We start from the raw sequence: 25,157 nt of genomic DNA, 5'->3' as shown, positions 1-25,157 counted from the left end.
GTGTGAATAAACCAAAATAAAACAATCCCCGGAAAAACCCTTGGGATATTTTCATGTATTTTCTATAATCTGTGTGTGAAAAAGCTTTTAGGTAATTTTATTTAGGGAAGTATTAAAGACAAACAACAAAGTTCATTCCTTGATAGTAGAAATAGATAATTAGACAATTTTTTGTCACATATATGAGTAAATTGCAAAGATTTGTGTCAAACATTTACATTTGAATTAATGAATGTGCACATAACATTTGTGTCTGGTCTTGGGACAGGCAAAAGGAAATGCTCAAACGACGGCTGGAAAACTTTTCTGTGAAAAATCCAGATGTTAAAAATGTCAGGATCCTGGTAGTTGGACAAATTGGAGCAGGAAAGTCCAGCTTTATAAACTCTGTCAGCAGCGCCTTTCAAGGAGAGATTATTAATGAAGCACTTGCTGATGCCACTGCTGGTGCAAGTAAAAGTTTCACAAAAAAAGTAGGTGTCTTTTCACTTAAATTATTGTGTATACGTGCTGCTGCTTTTGTTTTTCAAATAAGTATATGAGGAGCTCGGGATGCAAAAGCCGTGAAACACCACCTCCGTCAAAAATAATTACATTAACTGAATGCTCTTGGCACGTATTATAAATTCACCAAATATTTTACATCTTTTTTAATCTCATATTATGACCCCTTTAAAGTCTGACAAAAATTTACAAGAAAACATCAGACACACGTAGATGGTTTTGCATCTGAGCTTTTCATGTCTAAACAAAAACAGCATGGAGTATGCACATCCAAAATATCTCAGGGATAAAAATAAATTAAATTAAAAAACCAAAGACATATATCTACAAAAATATGTATATTTTTAAAGACACAAATTATACTGTTTTAGGAACATTTTTATGCTTATACAGTAATTGTTTAAATTTATAGTGTGTTTGATCTTGGTTTGCAGCTCAGTACATATACAATCAGTAATGAATGTGGAAAGGAGTTGCCTTTTGTCTTCAGTGATATAATGGGCTTAGAAGCTAAGATGTTGCATGGGTTGCCAGTAGAAGATGTCATTAGCACCATACTTGGCCATGTAATGGAGGACTATAAGGTTATAAACTTTTTTATTGGACAATAAAACAATTCACCAGAAGATTTGAATGTATGCAATATCTCATGCTTTCTATTTTGTGCCTTTTTCACAAATTTAGTTCAAAGAAGACAATCCAATCCCTTCCGGGGATGAACTTTACAACCCAAACCCTTCTATCTCAGAACAGATTTTCTGCCTGCTTTATGTCATAGCTGCAGATACAGTTCAAGTTATAGATGACCAACTTTATGCCAAGTTGAAAATCATCCGGGAAAGAGTCAGTGAAATGGGTAAAAACCTTATTAACATGGGCACCACAAGGGTTAAAGATGGCTTCGACAAGGAAGCATAAGTCTTTTTCACGTATAAAAGATAGTCAGTATTAAAGATATCATTGTTATATTTACACAGAATATTCTGCACATTGTGTAGGGTTATGATTTTATTTAGAAAACAGTGGTATCATTAACAAATACTTAATCTGAGTTTTCACATGCAGTGTCATTATTAACTACTGAAGCTAAAGCTTTTTGGGTTAAAGTTTATACACACCATATAATATATGTTTAATCTTTGTTTAATGTTGCATTTTCTCTGAATATTTGATTACTATACTGTATTTTTCTATTAAAGTTACATTTGCACAATTAAACATCTGATAGCTATAGCAATAGTACTGTAGGTGTCTGACTAAATACATATTTTAAAAACAATAGCAAATATAGCTGCAAGCAGCGATTCGGGGCCAAGCACCTTTAGCGCAATGAGCACCCAAAGCACAGCAAGCAACATAGAAGGTATCAATAACCCAATGCTCACTGACCACCCAAGGTGCATCAAGAACACAAAGCGCAGCAAGTACCCAAAGCGTTGCAATGACAGAGCAGAACCACCGCAGTGCAGAGCAGCAACAGAAAACATGGCAAAAATAGAACATATGTGAACTACAGACAGGTCAAGAAGAACAGGTGGGAAAGAACAAAACTTTAATAGAAGAAACTAACACCTGCCTCAGGCTGGATTCAAACCCATGAACTCAGGATCTCTATGCATACGACTTAGACAGATGTGCCACTCAGTAGACACAGCTCAAGGAACAGCAGAAAAGAGCTTACATGCCATACAAAGAATTCAGAAGTTATAAGCAGTTCTATAAGAACTGTTATAGTTTATAACCCCTAGGTGGCGCTATTCTCTGATTTCCTCAGGACATCATGTCGAAGCTCCCTACCGATTTTTGCGCCGATATATCCGATACTTCAAAAGTTATAGCAATTTATCACAAATTTCAAAATGGCGGACAGACGGTTCGGTCAATCCCGGCATAATACACATCGACAGATGCGGCATGAGCCAAGGAATCTGTAGACACCAATATCATAATTTTCTGACAAACGATTCAGAAGTTATGCACAAAAAGAGCCTTTTTTCCTATCTCATTACCCATAGGTGGCGCTGTCACCAAATTTGGCATGGACCCCCATTTCATGGTCGACATGAAGCGTACCAAATTTCATCTCGATTGATCAAAGAATGACCGAGATACAGCTTCAGAACCAATTTTGCGTCAATCTCGTTAAGTTCACGCATTAATTACTCTTGAATAAAGACAAATATCAAAATTCTGTTCAGTCATTTCTATGCGGCTCACTCCAAAGATCACATGTGCCAAATCTCATAAGAATTGAACCAAATTTGAAGGAGGAGTAGCGAAAAAATGAAATACTGTACATTTCAAAATGGCCGATACTGTAATGGGAGGAGTCTTACTGTAAAGTATCAAATTCAATAAGCGGGATGAGAGCAATCACATGCACTAAGTAGAATTCTCATAGATCTAATGGATCATGAGTTATAACCATTTGAATATTGAATTTTTGAGATAATGGTGGCGCTATAGAGTTACTGCTAGAGACCCCATTTTTGGCCACATGACTATTTATGACCACCACTACAACTATGCCAAATTTCATCATTTTCCTACATACGCTTCATAGGGCTGCCATAGACTCCCATTGGGGAAGAAGAAAAATTTACTAACAGAAACAATGACCAATATAGCTGCAAGCAGCGATTCGGGGCCAAGCACCTTTAGCGCAATGAGCACCCAAAGCACAGCAAGCAACATAGAAGGTATCAATAACCCAATGCTCACTGACCACCCAAGGTGCATCAAGAACACAAAGCGCAGCAAGTACCCAAAGCGTTGCAATGACAGAGCAGAACCACCGCAGTGCAGAGCAGCAACAGAAAACATGGCAAAAATAGAACATATGTGAACTACAGACAGGTCAAGAAGAACAGGTGGGAAAGAACAAAACTTTAATAGAAGAAACTAACACCTGCCTCAAGCTGGATTCAAACCCATGAACTCAGGATCTCTATGCATACGACTTAGACAGATGTGCCACTCAGTAGACACAGCTCAAGGAACAGCAGAAAAGAGCTTACATGCCATACAAAGAATTCAGAAGTTATAAGCAGTTCTATAAGAACTGTTATAGTTTATAACCCCTAGGTGGCGCTATTCTCTGATTTCCTCAGGACATCATGTCGAAGCTCCCTACCGATTTTTGCGCCGATATATCCGATACTTCAAACGTTATAGCAATTTATCACAAATTTCAAAATGGCGGACAGACGTTTCTGTCAATCCCGGCATAATACACATCGACAGATGCGGCATGAGCCAAGGAATCCGTAGACACCAATATCATAATTTTCTGACAAACGATTCAGAAGTTATGCGCAAAAAGAGCCTTTTTTCCTATCTCATTACCCATAGGTGGCGCTGTCACCAAATTTGGCATGGACCCCCATTTCATGGTCGACATGAAGCGTACCAAATTTCATCTCGATTGATCAAAGAATGACCGAGATACAGCTTCAGAACCAATTTTGCGTCAATCTCGTTAAGTTCACGCATTAATTACTCTTGAATAAAGACAAATATCAAAATTCTGTTCAGTCATTTCTATGCGGCTCACTCCAAAGATCACATGTGCCAAATCTCATAAGAATTGAACCAAATTTGAAGGAGGAGTAGCGAAAAAACGAAATACTGTACATTTCAAAATGGCCGATACTGTAATGGGAGGAGTCTTACTGTAAAGTATCAAATGCAATAAGCGGGATGAGAGCAATCACATGCACTAAGTAGAATTCTCATAGATCTAATGGATCATGAGTTATAACAGTTTGAATATTGAATTTTTGAGATAATGGTGGCGCTATATAGTTACTGCTAGAGACCCCATTTTTGGCCACATGACTATTTATGACCACCACTACAACTATGCCAAATTTCATCATTTTCCTACATACGCTTCATAGGGCTGCCATAGACTCCCATTGGGGAAGAAGAAAAATTTACTAACAGAAACAATGACCAATATAGCTGCAAGCAGCGATTCGGGGCCAAGCACCTTTAGCGCAATGAGCACCCAAAGCACAGCAAGCAACATAGAAGGTATCAATAACCCAATGCTCACTGACCACCCAAGGTGCATCAAGAACACAAAGCGCAGCAAGTACCCAAAGCGTTGCAATGACAGAGCAGAACCACCGCAGTGCAGAGCAGCAACAGAAAACATGGCAAAAATAGAACATATGTGAACTACAGACAGGTCAAGAAGAATAGGTGGGAAAGAACAAAACTTTAATAGAAGAAATTAACACCTGGCTCAGATGGGATTCGAACCCATGAACTCAGGATCTCTATGCATACGACTTAGTGGATGCGCCACTCAGCAGACACAGCTCAAGGGGCAGCAGGAAAGAGATTACAGAAATGCAAGCATTGACATATGCCAATCACCAAAGATGTAGAAATGACACCGCAGAGCAGAAATCACAGAAATACAATGTATATGAGAATCAAAAAGCTCAAGTGAGATTGAAGACAAGAAGAACATTCCGTAGAGTAACGCTATAAAATGTAATATAAAGTAATTAACTATGACAAATAGACAACATCACAGGGACGATCAACTTTACAGAGGTTTTTCTCAAAAAATTCCTAGGTGCAAGAAAAATCTGTTCAGTCATTTCTGTGCGGATTGCTCCAAACATTATACGAGCAGAACCTGGCATAAAATAAACAAAATTTGTAAAAGGAGTAGCGAAAAAATCATTTACCATATGCCTTACAATAACACATGAACAGAATGATGGAAAATGACAAACGAGGTATCGTTGCAATCGGCATAAACCAGTGAATACAATTTCACAAAGAAAATTAATATCCGACAAAGTATTCAGAAGTTATGAGCAGTTCTATAAGAACTGTTATAGTTTATAACCCCTAGGTGGCGCTGTATTCTGACTTCCCAGATACAATCAGGACATCATGCCAAAGCTTCCTACCGATTTTTGCGCCAATATATCCAATACTTCAAAAGTTATAACAATTTATGACAAATTTCAAAATGGCGGACAGGCGGTTCGGTCAAACCCGGCATAATACACATCGACAGATGCGGCATGAGGTAAGGAATCCGTAGACACCAAGATCATAATTTTCTGACAAACGATTCAGAAGTTATGCGCAAAAATAGCCTTTTTTACTATCTCATGACCCATATGTGGCGCTGTCACCAAATTTGGCATGGACCCACAGTTCATGGTCGACATGAAGTGTACCAAATCTCGATTGATCAAAGAATGACCGAGCTACAGCTTCAGAACCATTTTTCCGTCAATCTCGTTAAGTTCACGCATTAATAACTTTTGAATAAAAAAAAATATTAAAATTCTGTTCAGTCATTTCTATGCGGCTGACTCCAAAGATCACCTGTGCCAAATCTCATAAGAATTGAACCACATTTGAAGGAGGAGTAGCGAAAAAACGAAATACTGTACATTTCAAAATGGCCGCTACTGTAATGGGTGGAGTCTTAATGTAAAGTATCAAATTCAATAAGCGGGATGAGAGCAATCACATGCACTAAGTAGAATTTTCATAGATCTAATGGATCATGAGTTATAACCATTTGAATATTGAATTTTTGAGATAATGGTGGCGCTATAGAGTTACTGCTAGAGACCCCATTTTTGGCCACATGACTATTTATGACCACCACTACAACTATGCCAAATTTCATCATTTTCCTACATACGCTTCATAGGGCTGCCATAGACTCCCATTGGGGAAGAAGAAAAATTTACTAACAGAAACAATGACCAATATAGCTGCAAGCAGCGATTCGGGGCCAAGCACCTTTAGCGCAATGAGCACCCAAAGCACAGCAAGCAACATAGAAGGTATCAATAACCCAATGCTCACTGACCACCCAAGGTGCATCAAGAACACAAAGCGCAGCAAGTACCCAAAGCGTTGCAATGACAGAGCAGAACCACCGCAGTGCAGAGCAGCAACAGAAAACATGGCAAAAATAGAACATATGTGAACTACAGACAGGTCAAGAAGAACAGGTGGGAAAGAACAAAACTTTAATAGAAGAAACTAACACCTGCCTCAAGCTGGATTCAAACCCATGAACTCAGGATCTCTATGCATACGACTTAGACAGATGTGCCACTCAGTAGACACAGCTCAAGGAACAGCAGAAAAGAGCTTACATGCCATACAAAGAATTCAGAAGTTATAAGCAGTTCTATAAGAACTGTTATAGTTTATAACCCCTAGGTGGCGCTATTCTCTGATTTCCTCAGGACATCATGTCGAAGCTCCCTACCGATTTTTGCGCCGATATATCCGATACTTCAAACGTTATAGCAATTTATCACAAATTTCAAAATGGCGGACAGACGTTTCTGTCAATCCCGGCATAATACACATCGACAGATGCGGCATGAGCCAAGGAATCCGTAGACACCAATATCATAATTTTCTGACAAACGATTCAGAAGTTATGCGCAAAAAGAGCCTTTTTTCCTATCTCATTACCCATAGGTGGCGCTGTCACCAAATTTGGCATGGACCCCCATTTCATGGTCGACATGAAGCGTACCAAATTTCATCTCGATTGATCAAAGAATGACCGAGATACAGCTTCAGAACCAATTTTGCGTCAATCTCGTTAAGTTCACGCATTAATTACTCTTGAATAAAGACAAATATCAAAATTCTGTTCAGTCATTTCTATGCGGCTCACTCCAAAGATCACATGTGCCAAATCTCATAAGAATTGAACCAAATTTGAAGGAGGAGTAGCGAAAAAACGAAATACTGTACATTTCAAAATGGCCGATACTGTAATGGGAGGAGTCTTACTGTAAAGTATCAAATGCAATAAGCGGGATGAGAGCAATCACATGCACTAAGTAGAATTCTCATAGATCTAATGGATCATGAGTTATAACAGTTTGAATATTGAATTTTTGAGATAATGGTGGCGCTATATAGTTACTGCTAGAGACCCCATTTTTGGCCACATGACTATTTATGACCACCACTACAACTATGCCAAATTTCATCATTTTCCTACATACGCTTCATAGGGCTGCCATAGACTCCCATTGGGGAAGAAGAAAAATTTACTAACAGAAACAATGACCAATATAGCTGCAAGCAGCGATTCGGGGCCAAGCACCTTTAGCGCAATGAGCACCCAAAGCACAGCAAGCAACATAGAAAGTATCAATAACCCAATGCTCACTGACCACCCAAGGTGCATCAAGAACACAAAGCGCAGCAAGTACCCAAAGCGTTGCAATGACAGAGCAGAACCACCGCAGTGCAGAGCAGCAACAGAAAACATGGCAAAAATAGAACATATGTGAACTACAGACAGGTCAAGAAGAATAGGTGGGAAAGAACAAAACTTTAATAGAAGAAACTAACACCTGCCTCAGGCTGGATTCAAACCCATGAACTCAGGATCTCTATGCATACAACTTAGACAGATATGCCACTCAGTAGACACAGATCAATGAGCAGCAGAAAAGAGCTTACATGCCATACAAAGAATTCAGAAGTTATATGCAGTTCTATAAGAACTGTTATAGTTTATAACCCCTAGGTGGCGCTATTCTCTGATTTCCTCAGGACATCATGCCGAAGCTCCCTACCGATTTTTGCCCCGATATATCCGATACTTCAAAAGTTATAGCAAATTATCACAAATTTCAAAATGGCGGACAGGCGATTCGGTCAAAGCCAGCATAATACATATCGACAGATGCGGCATGAGCCAAGGAATCCGTAGACACCACGATCATAATTTTCTGACAAACGATTTAGTAGATATGGGCAAAAATAGCCTTTTTTCATATCTCATGACCCATATGTGGCGCTGTCACCAAATTTGGCATGGACCCACAGTTCATGGTCGACATGAAGTGTACCAAATCTCGATTGATCAAAGAATGACCGAGCTACAGCTTCAGAACCATTTTTCCGTCAATCTCGTTAAGTTCACGCATTAATAACTTTTGAATAAAAAAAAATATTAAAATTCTGTTCAGTCATTTCTATGCGGCTGACTCCAAAGATCACCTGTGCCAAATCTCATAAGAATTGAACCACATTTGAAGGAGGAGTAGCGAAAAAACGAAATACTGTACATTTCAAAATGGCCGCTACTGTAATGGGTGGAGTCTTAATGTAAAGTATCAAATTCAATAAGCGGGATGAGAGCAATCACATGCACTAAGTAGAATTTTCATAGATCTAATGGATCATGAGTTATAACCATTTGAATATTGAATTTTTGAGATAATGGTGGCGCTATAGAGTTACTGCTAGAGACCCCATTTTTGGCCACATGACTATTTATGACCACCACTACAACTATGCCAAATTTCATCATTTTCCTACATACGCTTCATAGGGCTGCCATAGACTCCCATTGGGGAAGAAGAAAAATTTACTAACAGAAACAATGACCAATATAGCTGCAAGCAGCGATTCGGGGCCAAGCACCTTCAGCGCAATGAGCACCCAAAGCACAGCAAGCAACATAGAAGGTATCAATGACCCAATGCGCATTGAACACCCAAGGTGAATCAAGAACAGAAGTACCCAAAGCGTAGCAATCACCGATCAGAACCACCGCAGTGCAGAGCAGCAACAGAAAACATGACGAAAATAGAACATATGTGAACTACAGACAGGTCGAGAAGAATAGGTGAGAAAGAACAAAACTTTTATAGAACAAATTAAAACTTGCCCCAGGCGGAATTTGAACCCAAGAACTCAGAATCTCTTTGCATGTGACTAACACGATACGCCATTTAGTTGACACAGTTCATGAGGCAGCAGAATAGAGTGCTCAGAGATGAAAGCATTGACAAATGCCAATCACCACAGAAGCAGAAATGACACAGCAGAGCAGATATAACAGAAATATAATGTATATAAGAATCAACAAGCTCAAGTGAGGTTGAAGACAAGACGAACATTCTGTACAGAAACGCTATGAAATGTAATATACCGTACTTAACTATGACAAATAGACAACATCACAGGCACGGTCAACTTTGGAGCAATATTTCTAAGAAAGAGAACAGAATATAAAAAATCTGTTCGGTCATTTCTGTGCGGATTGCTCCAAACATTATACGAGCAGAACCTGGCATAAAATAAACAACATTTGTAAAAGGAGTAGCGAAAAGATCATTTACCATATGCCTTACAATAACACATGAAAAGAATGTTGGAAAATGACAAACGAGGTATCGTTGCGATCGGCATAAACCAGTGAAACTAATTCCACAAAGAATATGTATATCAGACAAACAGTGCAGAAGTTATGGGCAATAATAGCCTACTTTCATATCTCATGACCCATAGGTGGCGCTGTCACCAAATTTGGCATGGACCCCAAGTTCATGGTCCACATGAAGTGTACCAAATTTCATTTCAATTGATCAAAGAATGGCTGAGCTACAGCTTCAGAACCATTTTTGCGTCAACCTCGTTAAGTTTGCGCATTTATTACTTTTGAACAAAGATAAATATCAAAATTCTGTTCAGTCATTTCTATGCGGCTTACTCCAAAGATCATCTGTGCCAAATCTCATAAGAATTGAACAACATTTGAAGGAGGAGTAGCGAAAAAATGGAATACTGTACATTTCAAAATGGCCGCTACTGTAATGGGTGGAGTTTTACTGTAAGGTGTTAAAAGCAACAAGCATGAGGAGAGCAATCCCCTGTACTAAGTAGAATTTTCATAGATCAAACGGATCAGCAGTTATAACCATTTGAACATTGAATTTTTGAGCTGATGGTGGCGCTATAGGGTTACTGCTGGAGACCCCATTTTTGGCCACATGACTATTTATGACCTCCACTACAACTGTGCCAAATTTCATCATTTTCCTACATACGGTTCATAGGGCTGCCATAGACTCCCATTGGGGAAGAAGAAAAATTTACTAACAGAAACAATGACCAATATAGCTGCAAGCAGCAATTGCGGGGTCAAGCACCTTCAGCGCAATGAGCACCCAAACCACAGCAAAAACCACACGACGCAGCAAATGCGCAAAGCGCAGAAAGCGCGCAATACAGAGCCCGAACCCGAAGCAAAGCAAATGCAGAGCAGAACCACTGCAGTGCGGAGCAACAACAGTAAAGATGGCAAAAATATAACACGTGTGGAAAACCAGACAGGTCGAGAAGAATGTGTTAAAGGGAACACAAAAGGAAATCTCAATAAGTGAAAGTAAGAGCTGGGATTCGAACCCATGACCTCAGGTTCCCAAAGCAACGCACTAACCGCATGCGCCACTGAGTAAACGATTAAACCACTGAGTTGGTGTGTCCAAGCTATAGAATAGAGATTTAGAGCTGTAAACATTGATATCCAGCAATTACCAAACGTGCAGAAATAACAACAGAGAGCACAAATAACTGAAATACAATGTATTGTATGAAAATCACAAAACTTAAGTGAGAAAAAAGTTAAGACAAAATATCACTGCACATGGGGTTTGAACCCATGACCTCAGAATCTCATGGCATGTGGTTAACCAGATGCGCAACTCAGCTAACACAGCTCAAAGGGCAGCAAAAAACAGCTTAGGTGCTTCAAGGATTGACGTGTGCCAATCAACACAGATGCAGAACTGACAGTGCAGAGCAGAACTATCAGAAATACAATGTATATGGGAATCAAAAAGCTCAAATGAGATTGAAGACAAGAACATCATTCTGTATAGTAATGCTATACAATGTAATATACAGTCACATTAATTTACTATGACAAATAGACAACGTCACAGGCACGGTCAACTTTGGAGTGGTATTTCTAAGAAAGAGAACAGAATATCAAAAATCTGTTCGGTCATTTCTGTGCGGATTGCTCCAAACATTATACGAGCAGTACCTGGCATAAAATAAACAACATTTGTAAAAGGAGTAGCGAAAAAATAATCTACCATATGCTTTACAATAACACATGAACAGAATGTTGGAAAATGACAAACGAGGCATCGTTGCAATCGGCATAAACCAGTGAATACAATTTCACAAAGAAATTAATATCAGACAAAGTATTCAGAAGTTATAAGCAGTTCCATGAGAACTGTTATAGTTTATAACCCCTAGGTGGCGCTGTACTCTGACTTCCCAGGTACCTTCAGGACATCATGTCGAAGCTCCTTACTAATTTTTGCGCGGATATGTCCAATAGTTCAAAAAATATAACAAATTATGTGAAATTTCAAAATGGCGGACAGGCGGTTCGGTCAAACCCGGCATAATACACATCGACAGATGCGGCATGAGGTAAGCAATCCATAGACATCAAGATCATAATTTTCTGACAAACAGTTCAGAAGTTATGGGCAAAAATAGCCTATTTTATTATCTCATGACCCATAGGTGGCGCTGTCACCAAATTTGGCATGGACCCCAAGTTCATGGTCCACATGAAGTGTACCAAATTTCATTTCAATTGATCAAAGAATGACTGAGCTACAGCTTCAGAACCATTTTTGCGTCAACCTCGTTAAGTTTGCGCATTTATTACTTTTGAACAAAGATAAATATCAAAATTCTGTTCAGTCATTTCTATGCGGCTTACTCCAAAGATCATCTGTGCCAAATCTCATAAGAATTGAACAACATTTGAAGGAGGAGTAGCGAAAAAATGGAATACTGTACATTTCAAAATGGCCGCTACTGTAATGGGTGGAGTTTTACTGTAAGGTATTAAAATCAACAAGCATGAGGAGAGCAATCACGTGTACTAAGTAGAATTTTCATAGATCAAGCGGATCAGAAGTTATAACCCTTTGAACATTGAATTTTTGAACTGCTGGTGGCGCTATAGAGTTAGTACTAGAGACCCCATTTTTGGTCACATGACTTTTTAAGACCACCACTACAACTGTGCCAAATTTCATCATTTTCCTATGTACGGTTCATAGGGCTGCCATAGACGCCTATGGCTAAGAAGAAGAAGAAGAAGCAGAATAATAATAATAATAATACTAACAATTACAATAGGTGTCTCAGCACCTTCGGTGCTTGACCCCTAAATATAGCTGCAAGCAGCGATTCGGGGCCAAGCACCTTTAGCGCAATGAGCACCCAAAGCACAGCAAGCAACATAGAAGGTATCAATCACCCAATGCTCACTGACCACCCAAGGTGCATCAAGAACACAAAGCGCAGCAAGTACCCAAAGCGTTGCAATGACAGAGCAGAACCACCGCAGTGCAGAGCAGCAACAGAAAACATGGCAAAAATAGAACATATGTGAACTACAGACAGGTCAAGAAGAATAGGTGGGAAAGAACAAAACTTTAATAGAAGAAATTAACACCTGGCTCAGATGGGATTCGAACCCATGAACTCAGGATCTCTATGCATACGACTTAGTGGATGCGCCACTCAGCAGACACAGCTCAAGGGGCAGCAGGAAAGAGATTACAGAAATGCAAGCATTGACATATGCCAATCACCAAAGATGTAGAAATGACACCGCAGAGCAGAAATCACAGAAATACAATGTATATGAGAATCAAAAAGCTCAAGTGAGATTGAAGACAAGAAGAACATTCCGTAGAGTAACGCTATAAAATGTAATATAAAGTAATTAACTATGACAAATAGACAACATCACAGGGACGATCAACTTTACAGAGGTTTTTCTCAAAAAATTCCTAGGTGCAAGAAAAATCTGTTCAGTCATTTCTGTGCGGATTGCTCCAAACATTATACGAGCAGAACCTGGCATAAAATAAACAAAATTTGTAAAAGGAGTAGCGAAAAAATCATTTACCATATGCCTTACAATAACACATGAACAGAATGATGGAAAATGACAAACGAGGTATCGTTGCAATCGGCATAAACCAGTGAATACACTTTCACAAAGAAAATTAATATCCGACAAAGTATTCAGAAGTTATGAGCAGTTCTATAAGAACTGTTATAGTTTATAACCCCTAGGTGGCGCTGTATTCTGACTTCCCAGATACAATCAGGACATCATGCCAAAGCTTACTACCGATTTTTGCGCCAATATATCCAATACTTCAAAAGTTATAACAATTTATGACAAATTTCAAAATGGCGGACAGGCGGTTCGGTCAAACCCGGCATAATACACATCGACAGATGCGGCATGAGGTAAGGAATCCGTAGACACCAAGATCATAATTTTCTGACAAACGATTCAGAAGTTATGCGCAAAAATAGCCTTTTTTACTATCTCATGACCCATAGGTGGCGCTGTCACCAAATTTGGCATGGACCCCCATTTCATGGTCGACATGAAGCGTACCAAATTTCATCTCGATTGATCAAAGAATGACCGAGATACAGCTTCAGAACCAATTTTGCGTCAATCTCGTTAAGTTCACGCATGAATTACTTTTAAATAAAGAAAAATATCAAAATTCTGTTCAGTCATTTCTATGCGGCTCACTCCAAAGATCACATGTGCCAAATCTCATAAGAATTGAACCAAATTTGAAGGAGGAGTAGCGAAAAAACGAAATACTGTACATTTCAAAATGGCCGCTACTGTAATGGGTGGAGTCTTACTGTAAAGTATCAAATTCAATAAGTGGGATGAGAGCAATCACGTGTACTAAGTAGAATTTTCATAGATCAAATGGTTCACCAATTATAACAGTTTGAACATTGAATTTTTGCACTGCTGGTGGCGCTATAGAGTTACTGCTAGAGACCCCATTTTTGGTCACATGACTTTTTAGGACCACCACTACAACTGTGCCAAATTTCATCACTCTACTACTTACGGTTCATAGGGCTGCCATAGACTCCCATTGGACAAGAGTAAGAATAATAATAATAATACTAACAATTGCAATAGGTGTCTCAGCACCTTCGGTGCTTGACCCCTAAATATAGCTGCAAGCAGCGATTCGGGGCCAAGCACCTTTAGCGCAATGAGCACCCAAAGCACAGCAAGCAACATAGAAGGTATCAATCACCCAATGCTCACTGACCACCCAAGGTGCATCAAGAACACAAAGCGCAGCAAGTACCCAAAGCGTTGCAATGACAGAGCAGAACCACCGCAGTGCAGAGCAGCAACAGAAAACATGGCAAAAATAGAACATATGTGAACTACAGACAGGTCAAGAAGAATAGGTGGGAAAGAACAAAACTTTAATAGAAGAAATTAACACCTGCCTCAGGTGGGATTCGAACCCATGAGGTCAGGATCTCTATGCATACGACTTAATGGATGCGCCACTCAGCAGACACAGCTCAAGGGGCAGCAGGAAAGAGATTACAGAAATGCAAGCATTGACATATGCCAATCACCAAAGATGTAGAAATGACACCGCAGAGCAGAAATCACAGAAATACAATGTATATGAGAATCAAAAAGCTCAAGTGAGATTGAAGACAAGAAGAACATTCCGTAGAGTAACGCTATAAAATGTAATATAAAGTAATTAACTATGACAAATAGACAACATCACAGGGACGATCAACTTTACAGAGGTTTTTCTCAAAAAATTCCTAGGTGCAAGAAAAATCTGTTCAGTCATTTCTGTGCGGATTGCTCCAAACATTATACGAGCAGAACCTGGCATAAAATAAACAAAATTTGTAAAAGGAGTAGCGAAAAAATCATTTACCATATGCCTTACAATAACACATGAACAGAATGATGGAAAATGACAAACGAGGTATCGTTGCAATCGGCATAAACCAGTGAATACAATTTCACAAAGAAAATTAATATCCGACAAAGTATTCAGAAGTTATGAGCAGTTCTATAAGAACTGTTATAGTTTATAACCCCTAGGTGGCGCTGTATTCTGACTTCCCAGATACAATCAGGACATCATGCCAAAGCTTACTACCGATTTTTGCGCCAATATATCCAATACTTCAAAAGTTATAACAATTTATGACAAATTTCAAAATGGCGGACAGGCGGTTCGGTCAAACCCGGCATAATACACATCGACAGATGCGGCATGAGGTAAGGAATCCGTAGACACCAAGATCATAATTTTCTGACAAACGATTCAGAAGTTATGCGCAAAAATAGCCTTTTTTACTATCTCATGACCCATAGGTGGCGCTGTCACCAAATTTGGCATGGACCCCCATTTCATGGTCGACATGAAGCGTACCAAATTTCATCTCGATTGATCAAAGAATGACCGAGATACAGCTTCAGAACCAATTTTGCGTCAATCTCGTTAAGTTCACGCATGAATTACTTTTAAATAAAGAAAAATATCAAAATTCTGTTCAGTCATTTCTATGCGGCTCACTCCAAAGATCACATGTGCCAAATCTCATAAGAATTGAACCAAATTTGAAGGAGGAGTAGCGAAAAAACGAAATACTGTACATTTCAAAATGGCCGCTACTGTAATGGGTGGAGTCTTACTGTAAAGTATCAAATTCAATAAGTGGGATGAGAGCAATCACGTGTACTAAGTAGAATTTTCATAGATCAAATGGTTCACCAATTATAACAGTTTGAACATTGAATTTTTGCACTGCTGGTGGCGCTATAGAGTTACTGCTAGAGACCCCATTTTTGGTCACATGACTTTTTAGGACCACCACTACAACTGTGCCAAATTTCATCACTCTACTACTTACGGTTCATAGGGCTGCCATAGACTCCCATTGGACAAGAGTAAGAATAATAATAATAATACTAACAATTGCAATAGGTGTCTCAGCACCTTCGGTGCTTGACCCCTAAATATAGCTGCAAGCAGCGATTCGGGGCCAAGCACCTTTAGCGCAATGAGCACCCAAATCACAGCAAGCAACATAGAAGGTATCAATCACCCAATGCTCACTGACCACCCAAGGTGCATCAAGAACACAAAGCGCAGCAAGTACCCAAAGCATTGCAATGACAGAGCAGAACCACCGCAGTGCAGAGCAGCAACAGAAAACATGGCAAAAATAGAACATATGTGAACTACAGACAGGTCAAGAAGAATAGGTGGGAAAGAACAAAACTTTAATAGAAGAAATTAACACCTGCCTCAGGTGGGATTCAAACCCATGAGCTCAGGATCTCTATGCATACGACTTAGTGGATGCGCCACTCAGCAGACACAGCTCAAGGGGCAGCAGGAAAGAGATTACAGAAATGCAAGCATTGACATATGCCAATCACCAAAGATGTAGAAATGACACCGCAGAGCAGAAATCACAGAAATACAATGTATATGAGAATCAAAAAGCTCAAGTGAGATTGAAGACAAGAAGAACATTCCGTAGAGTAACGCTATAAAATGTAATATAAAGTAATTAACTATGACAAATAGACAACATCACAGGGACGATCAACTTTACAGAGGTTTTTCTCAAAAAAATTCCTAGGTGCAAGAAAAATCTGTTCAGTCATTTCTGTGCGGATTGCTCCAAACATTATACGAGCAGAACCTGGCATAAAATAAACAAAATTTGTAAAAGGAGTAGCGAAAAAATCATTTACCATATGCCTTACAATAACACATGAACAGAATGATGGAAAATGACAAACGAGGTATCGTTGCAATCGGCATAAACCAGTGAATACAATTTCACAAAGAAAATTAATATCCGACAAAGTATTCAGAAGTTATGAGCAGTTCTATAAGAACTGTTATAGTTTATAACCCCTAGGTGGCGCTGTATTCTGACTTCCCAGATACAATCAGGACATCATGCCAAAGCTTCCTACCGATTTTTGCGCCAATATATACAATACTTCAAAAGTTATAACAATTTATGACAAATTTCAAAATGGCGGACAGGCGGTTCGGTCAAACCCGGCATAATACACATCGACAGATGCGGCATGAGGTAAGGAATCCGTAGACACCAATATCATAATTTTCTGACAAACGATTCAGAAGTTATGCGCAAAAATAGCCTTTTTTACTATCTCATGACCCATAGGTGGCGCTGTCACCAGATTTGGCATGGACCCCCAGTTCATGATCGACATGAAGCGTACCAAATTTCATCTCGATTGATCAAAGAATGACCGAGATACAGCTTCAGAACCAATTTTGCGTCAATCTCGTTAAGTTCACGCATTAATTACTTTTAAATAAAGAAAAATATCAAAATTCTGTTCAGTCATTTCTATGCGGCTCACTCCAAAGATCACATGTGCCAAATCTCATAAGAATTGAACCAAATTTGAAGGAGGAGTAGCGAAAAAACGAAATACTGTACATTTCAAAATGGCCGCTACTGTAATGGGTGGAGTCTTACTGTAAGGTATTAAAAACAATAAGCATGAGGAGAGCAATCACGTGTACTAAGTAGAATTTTCATAGAGCAAATGGATCATGAGTTATAACCATTTGAACATTGAATTTTTGAGATGATGGTGGTGCTATAGAGTTACTGCTAGAGACCCCATTTTTGGCCACATGACTATTTATGACCACCACTACAACTGTGCCAAATTTCATCATTTTCCTACATACGGTTCATAGGGCTGCCATAGACACCAATGGCTAAGAAGAAGAAAAAAGTACAATTCCAATAGGTGTCTCAGCACCTTCGGTGCTTGACCCCTAAATATAGCTGCAAGCAGCAATTGCGGGGTCAAGCACCTTCAGCGCAATGAGCACCCAAAGCACAGCAAAAACCACACGACGCAGCAAATGCGCAAAGCGCAGAAAGCGCGCAATACAGAGCCCGAACCCGAAGCAAAGCAAATGCAGAGCAGAACCACTGCAGTGCGGAGCAACAACAGTAAAGATGGCAAAAATATAACACGTGTGGAAAACCAGACAGGTCGAGAAGAACGTGTTAAAGGGAACACAAAAGGAAATCTCAATAAGTGAAAGTAAGAGCTGGGATTCGAACCCATGACCTCAGGTTCCCAAAGCAACGCACTAACCGCATGCGCCACTGAGTAAACGATTAAACCACGGAGTTGGTGTGTCCAAGCTATAGAATAGAGATTTAGAGCTGTAAACATTGATATCCAGCAATTACCAAACGTGCAGAAATAACAACAGAGAGCACAAATAACTGAAATACAATGTATTGTATGAAAATCACAAAACTTAAGTGAGAAAAAAGTTAAGACAAAATATCACTGCACATGGGGTTTGAACCCATGACCTCAGAATCTCATGGCATGTGGTTAACCAGATGCGCAACTCAGCTAACACAGCTCAAAGGGCAGCAAAAAACAGCTTAGGTGCTTCAAGGATTGACGTGTGCCAATCAACACAGATGCAGAACTGACAGTGCAGAGCAGAACTATCAGAAATACAATGTATATGGGAATCAAAAAGCTCAAATGAGATTGAAGACAAGAACATCATTCTGTATAGTAATGCTATACAATGTAATATACAGTCACATTAATTTACTATGACAAATAGACAACGTCACAGGCACGGTCAACTTTGGAGTGGTATTTCTAAGAAAGAGAACAGAATATCAAAAATCTGTTCGGTCATTTCTGTGCGGATTGCTCCAAACATTATACGAGCAGTACCTGGCATAAAATAAACAACATTTGTAAAAGGAGTAGCGAAAAAATAATCTACCATATGCTTTACAATAACACATGAACAGAATGTTGGAAAATGACAAACGAGGCATCGTTGCAATCGGCATAAACCAGTGAATACAATTTCACAAAGAAATTAATATCAGACAAAGTATTCAGAAGTTATAAGCAGTTCCATGAGAACTGTTATAGTTTATAACCCCTAGGTGGCGCTGTACTCTGACTTCCCAGGTACCTTCAGGACATCATGTCGAAGCTCCTTACTAATTTTTGCGCGGATATGTCCAATAGTTCAAAAAATATAACAAATTATGTGAAATTTCAAAATGGCGGACAGGCGGTTCGGTCAAACCCGGCATAATACACATCGACAGATGCGGCATGAGGTAAGCAATCCATAGACATCAAGATCATAATTTTCTGACAAACAGTTCAGAAGTTATGGGCAAAAATAGCCTATTTTATTATCTCATGACCCATAGGTGGCGCTGTCACCAAATTTGGCATGGACCCCAAGTTCATGGTCCACATGAAGTGTACCAAATTTCATTTCAATTGATCAAAGAATGACTGAGCTACAGCTTCAGAACCATTTTTGCGTCAACCTCGTTAAGTTTGCGCATTTATTACTTTTGAACAAAGATAAATATCAAAATTCTGTTCAGTCATTTCTATGCGGCTTACTCCAAAGATCATCTGTGCCAAATCTCATAAGAATTGAACAACATTTGAAGGAGGAGTAGCGAAAAAATGGAATACTGTACATTTCAAAATGGCCGCTACTGTAATGGGTGGAGTTTTACTGTAAGGTATTAAAATCAACAAGCATGAGGAGAGCAATCACGTGTACTAAGTAGAATTTTCATAGATCAAGCGGATCAGAAGTTATAACCCTTTGAACATTGAATTTTTGAACTGCTGGTGGCGCTATAGAGTTAGTACTAGAGACCCCATTTTTGGTCACATGACTTTTTAAGACCACCACTACAACTGTGCCAAATTTCATCATTTTCCTATGTACGGTTCATAGGGCTGCCATAGACGCCTATGGCTAAGAAGAAGAAGAAGCAGAATAATAATAATAATAAATATAGCTGCAAGCAGCAACACGGGGTCAAGCACCTTCGGCGCAATGCACACACAGCACAGCAAGCACACAAAGCACGGCAAGCTCACAAAGCAGAGCAATTACACAAATCACAACAGGCACACAAAGCACAGCAAGCTCACAAAGCACAGCAAGCACACAAAGCACAGCAAGCACACAAAGCACAGCAAGCTCACAATGCACAGCAAGCACACAAGCACAGCAATTACACAAATCACAGCAGGCACACAAAGCACAGCAAGCTCACAAAGCACAGCAAGCACACAAACCACAGCAAGCACACAAAGCACAGCAAGCCCACAAAGCACAGCAAGCTCACAAAGCACAGCAAGCACACAAAGCACAGCAAGCTCACAAAGCACAGCAAGCTCACAAAGCACATCAAGCACACAAAGCACAGCAAGCACACAAAGCACAGCAAGCAAACAAAGCATAGCAAGCTCACAAAGCACAGCAAGCACACAAAGCACATCAATTACACAAATCACAACAGGCATACAAAGCACAGCAAGCTCACAAAGCACAGCAAGCACACAAAGCACAGCAGGCACACAAAGCACAGCAAGCACACAAAGCACAGCAATTACACAAATCACAGCAGGCACACAATGCACAGCAAGCTCACAAAGCACAGCAAGCACACAAAGCACAGCAAGCACACAAAGCACAGCAAGCTCACAATGCACACCAAGCACACAAAGCACAGCAATTACACAAATCACAGCAGGCACACAAAGCACAGTAAGCTCACAAAGCACAGCAAGCACACAAAGCACAGCAAGCACACAAAGCACAGCAAGCTCACAATGCACACCAAGCACACAAAACACAGCAATTACACAAATCACAGCAGGCACACAAAGCACAGTAAGCTCACAAAGCACAGCAAGCACACAAAGCACAGCAAGCTCACAAAGCACAGCAAGCACACAAAGCACAGCAAGCACACAAAGCACAGCAAGCACACAAAGCACAGCAAGCACACAAAGCACAGCAAGTACACAAAGCATAGCAAGCTCACAAGGCACAGCAAGCACACAAAGCACAGCAAGCTCACAAAGCACAGCAAGCTCACAAAGCACAGCAAGCACACAAAGCACAGCAAGCTCACAAAGCACAGCAAGCACACAAAGCACAGTAAGCTCACAAAGCACAGCAAGCTCACAAAGCACAGCAAGCACACAAAGCACAGCAAGCACACAAAGCACAGCAAGCACCATAAATTGCATCAAAAACGCAAGGCTCAGGAATCATAGAGCAGAACCACCACAATGCAGAGCAACAACAGCAAACATGGAAAAATAGAACACATGTGAACTACAGACAGGTTTAGAAGAATTGATGAGGAAGAACAAAATACCTGACTCAGGTGGGATTCGAACCCAGGATCTCAGAATCTCAATGCATACGATTAACTAGGTGCGCCACTCAGTTGACACGGTTCATTGGGCAGCAGAAAGAGATAACAGTATAATATCAATAAGAATTGTAATAGTTTATAACCCCTAGGTGGCGCTGTACTCTGACTTCCCAGGTAACTTCAGGACATCATGTCAAAGCTCCTTACCAATTTTTGTGCGGATATGTCAAATAGTTCAAAAAATATAACAATTTATGTTAAATTTCAAAATGGCAGACAGGTGGTTCGGTCAAACCCGGCATAATACACATTGACAGATGCGGCATGAGGTAAGCAATCCATAGACATCAAGATCATAATTTTCTGACAAGCAGTTCAGAAGTTATGGGCAAAAATAGCCTATTTTATTATCTCATGACCCATAGGTGGCGCTGTCACCAAATTTGGCATGGACCCCAAGATCATGGTCCACATGAAGTGTACCAAATTTCATTTCAATTGATCAAAGAATGACTGAGCTACAGCTTCAGAACCATTTTTGCGTCAACCTCGTTAAGTTTGCGCATTTATTACTTTTGAACAAAGATAAATATCAAAATTCTGTTCGGTCATTTCTATGCGGCTCACTCCAAAGATCATCTGTGCCAAATTTCATAAGAATTGAACCACATTTGAAGGAGGAGTAGCGAAAAAACGAAATACTGTACATTTCAAAATGGCCGCTACTGTAATGGGTGGAGTCTTACTGTAAAGTATCAAATTCAATAAGCGGGATGAGAGCAATCACGTGTACTAAGCAGAATTTTCATAGATCAAATGGTTCACCAATTATAACAGTTTGAACATTGAATTTTTGGACTACTGGTGGCGCTATAGAGTTACTGCTAAAGACCCCATTTTTGGTCACATGACTATTTATGACCACCTCTACATCTGTGCCAAATTTCATCATTTTCCTATGTACGGTTCATAGGGCTGCCATAGACTCCCATTGGGGAAAAATAATAATAATAATAATAATAATACTAACAATTACAATAGGTGTCTCAGCACCTTCGGTGCTTGACCCCTAATAATACTAACAATTACAATAGGTGTCTCAGCACCTTCGGTGCTTGACCCCTAAAAATAAATACATCAGTATAATTAAATTCCAAACAAAGATATTGAATAGCTAGGTTGGCCTGTACTGTATGTTTGGTCCCAGGTAGCCAAAACAGTTTGACCCACTAATGGCCCTGCCGGTAGTGTTGGCTCACGTTTAGCACCCGGACATGGGCCAGTGTACTTTGGCCGATTTTGGGCTGGGTTATTTTTTCTGACCTGTCATGGCCATTAGTTATGGGCCAAACTGTTTTGGCTACCTGGGGGGCAAAATAAGTGCGGTAGGGCGCCCAACTTCATATTCTTTCATAGGGCCCAAAATATGTCAATGTGTCATTAGTCCCGCATTTATTCCAACAGAAATACATTTTGATGATTTATTTTGTGTAATCATTGTAGGACTTCCTCAAGTGATTGTCATGACCAAAGTTGATGAAGCGTGTCCACTAGTGAAGAATGATCTAAAGAAGATCTACACTAGCAAGAAGATTAAAATGCTGGTAAATCACAACAATGGGAGTTTTATTTGTTTTATTTGCTGTAGCTATTGCTTACATTTTCATATGATATTATTTCACCATCTGTTTGTGTTCAGATGGAGTTGTGCAGTGGAACAGTTGGTGTGCCGATGAACAGCATCTTTCCAGTGAAGAACTATCATAATGAGATTGACACTGATGATGATATGGATGTTCTGATTCTAAAAGCACTGGATCAGATTGTGCGTTCAGCTAATGAACAAGTGAAGAAAGGTGCTTTGAAATAATGGGAAATTTATTTATCTTATATGGTTATATGCTATACAATGCAATGCATCATAAATGTTTGGTTGTGTTTGTTTTTCTCTCTCTTTTTTTGCAGAACTTCATAATCTGCAGTTTTCTTGACAAAAATAAAATAAAATGTTAATCATTCAATAAAATGATTTGAAATATATTTGAAATATACTAGTCAACATTTGAAGTGGATCAAAAACGTTTATCAAAGTTGTCCTAAGACAAGAACGAGTATTAGGTATTAGTTTTAAGACAACTTTTAGAAAAGGATTTGATCCACTTCAATTGTTGACTAGTGTATATTATATTTAAGATAGATAGACAAACAGATAGACTGATGCTGTGATACACTGGTGTATTTGATGCATTAAGGAACTGAGACCCTGTGGCTTACGAAAACCTGATCAGAAGTCTGTAACCACATTAAAAAGAAAGTGTAAACTGTGTAAACATGTTTTGTCTTCTATATTTTCTTCTTTTTTTCTGTTGAACATATGATTAAAATCATGCAGGAAAAGTATGGATCATCATAACCATTGTGATATTTAAGTTAACATTTAGATTAAATCTAATGGAGCTGCTTTTTTCTTCTTCCTGACTGAGGCAAAACATTCTTGAAAATCACGTGATACTGACTTCCTGCATTATAACCTCAGCTATAACAAGCAGTAGTTTTGTGCCTTTTCTAATAGCACCCGTGCATTATGGCTACCATATGATAACTTGACAAAAAAATTGAGCGTGCACTGGGTTTGTTACATGTCATGTTTGTTTGTGTGTGTCCGTGCACTGAAAAAAAATTGGAGTATGATTTACTTGAAAAAAGTTAGTAAACAATTTTCACCTAGAAAATTCTAGTATATTTAAAACACAATTATCAGCAGCTTTAACTACAATTTTCTAAGAATTTTTTATTCACTCATTTTACTTAAGCAATGCTTATAAATACACTATATTTTTGCATTTTGTTGACCAACTACCATACACTGAAAAAAACAATGGAATCATCCATATTATGAGATTTTTTTTAAAGATACAAAATATGTATTTAGTATCCCCAGAACACATATATGAAGATTTTGCTCAAAATACTCCACAGATAATTTATTATAGCATGTTAATAATTGTCACTTTGTAGGCCTGAGCAAAAATGTATTGTTTTGGTTGTGTTCCTTAAAATGCAAATGAGCATCTTGTCCTTCTGAAGGATTTTGAAAAACTTGTGCAAAAAAAATCTGTTTTGTAAATGAGACACACAAACATCAAGAATCAGAGTATGAATCACCAACAATGGTGACAAAGAAAATAGTACAAATTTTCATTATTTATTCATTCAGTGCATTCTGAGAGTCCTGGGTGAGATTTGTAATTTGTTGATACCCAGCATGCATTGCAGCATAAAGCGTTTCTTTTAAGTAAAATATATAAATATTTTAATAATAAATATATAATAATATAAAATATAATATGATATAACATAACATAATATAATACAAAACAATCTCAGTCCTTTCATGTATTTTTGGAGATTCCGTGGGACACACATCTGTACATTATTAATTATTAAGACACAGTTAAATATCTGAATTAAGACCCATACAGACTGGAAAGTGACAAGTTTAAAATAATGATATTGAAATAAATACATTTGAATATTGCTCACCTGGGTTTATTTTTAAGACCTAAAGATTGTCTGAGCTGTAGTTTGTGGTGCTGGTGTTTGTGATTTCTTTTGTGTGAGTGATGCAGATCTCAGTCTCTAACACACTGATGATTTTGACTCATTCAGCTGTCCTCACTGGACAAAATGAAACTGCTGTGATACTTTCACTTCTTATA

General features: G+C 39.0%; 1 protein-coding gene across 4 annotated transcripts in view; it reads left to right on the top strand.

Moving 5' to 3' along the window:
* The window catches only part of LOC135735478 (uncharacterized), a 30,674-nt gene extending 7,366 nt beyond the window's left edge, over positions 1-23,308 (top strand). For 2 of the 4 annotated variants that reach the window (XM_065253901.2, XM_065253899.2), the window contains 5 exons: positions 269-473; positions 939-1,088; positions 1,189-1,360; positions 22,942-23,042; positions 23,138-23,308. In XM_065253901.2, coding sequence (XP_065109973.1) covers positions 269-473; positions 939-1,088; positions 1,189-1,360; positions 22,942-23,042; positions 23,138-23,308 — 799 coding nt within the window. The remainder of the gene's footprint in view (positions 1-268; positions 474-938; positions 1,089-1,188; positions 1,361-22,941; positions 23,043-23,137) is intronic. The other 2 variants (XR_012336649.1, XR_012336650.1) reach the window with 2 other exon arrangements.
* The last annotated feature ends 1,849 nt before the right edge of the window (positions 23,309-25,157 follow it).

This window comes from Paramisgurnus dabryanus, chromosome 4 (assembly GCF_030506205.2).
Source record: "Paramisgurnus dabryanus chromosome 4, PD_genome_1.1, whole genome shotgun sequence".
In the NCBI taxonomy this organism is placed as follows: Eukaryota; Metazoa; Chordata; class Actinopteri; order Cypriniformes; family Cobitidae; genus Paramisgurnus; species Paramisgurnus dabryanus.
This window is presented reverse-complemented; position numbering and strand designations above follow the sequence as displayed.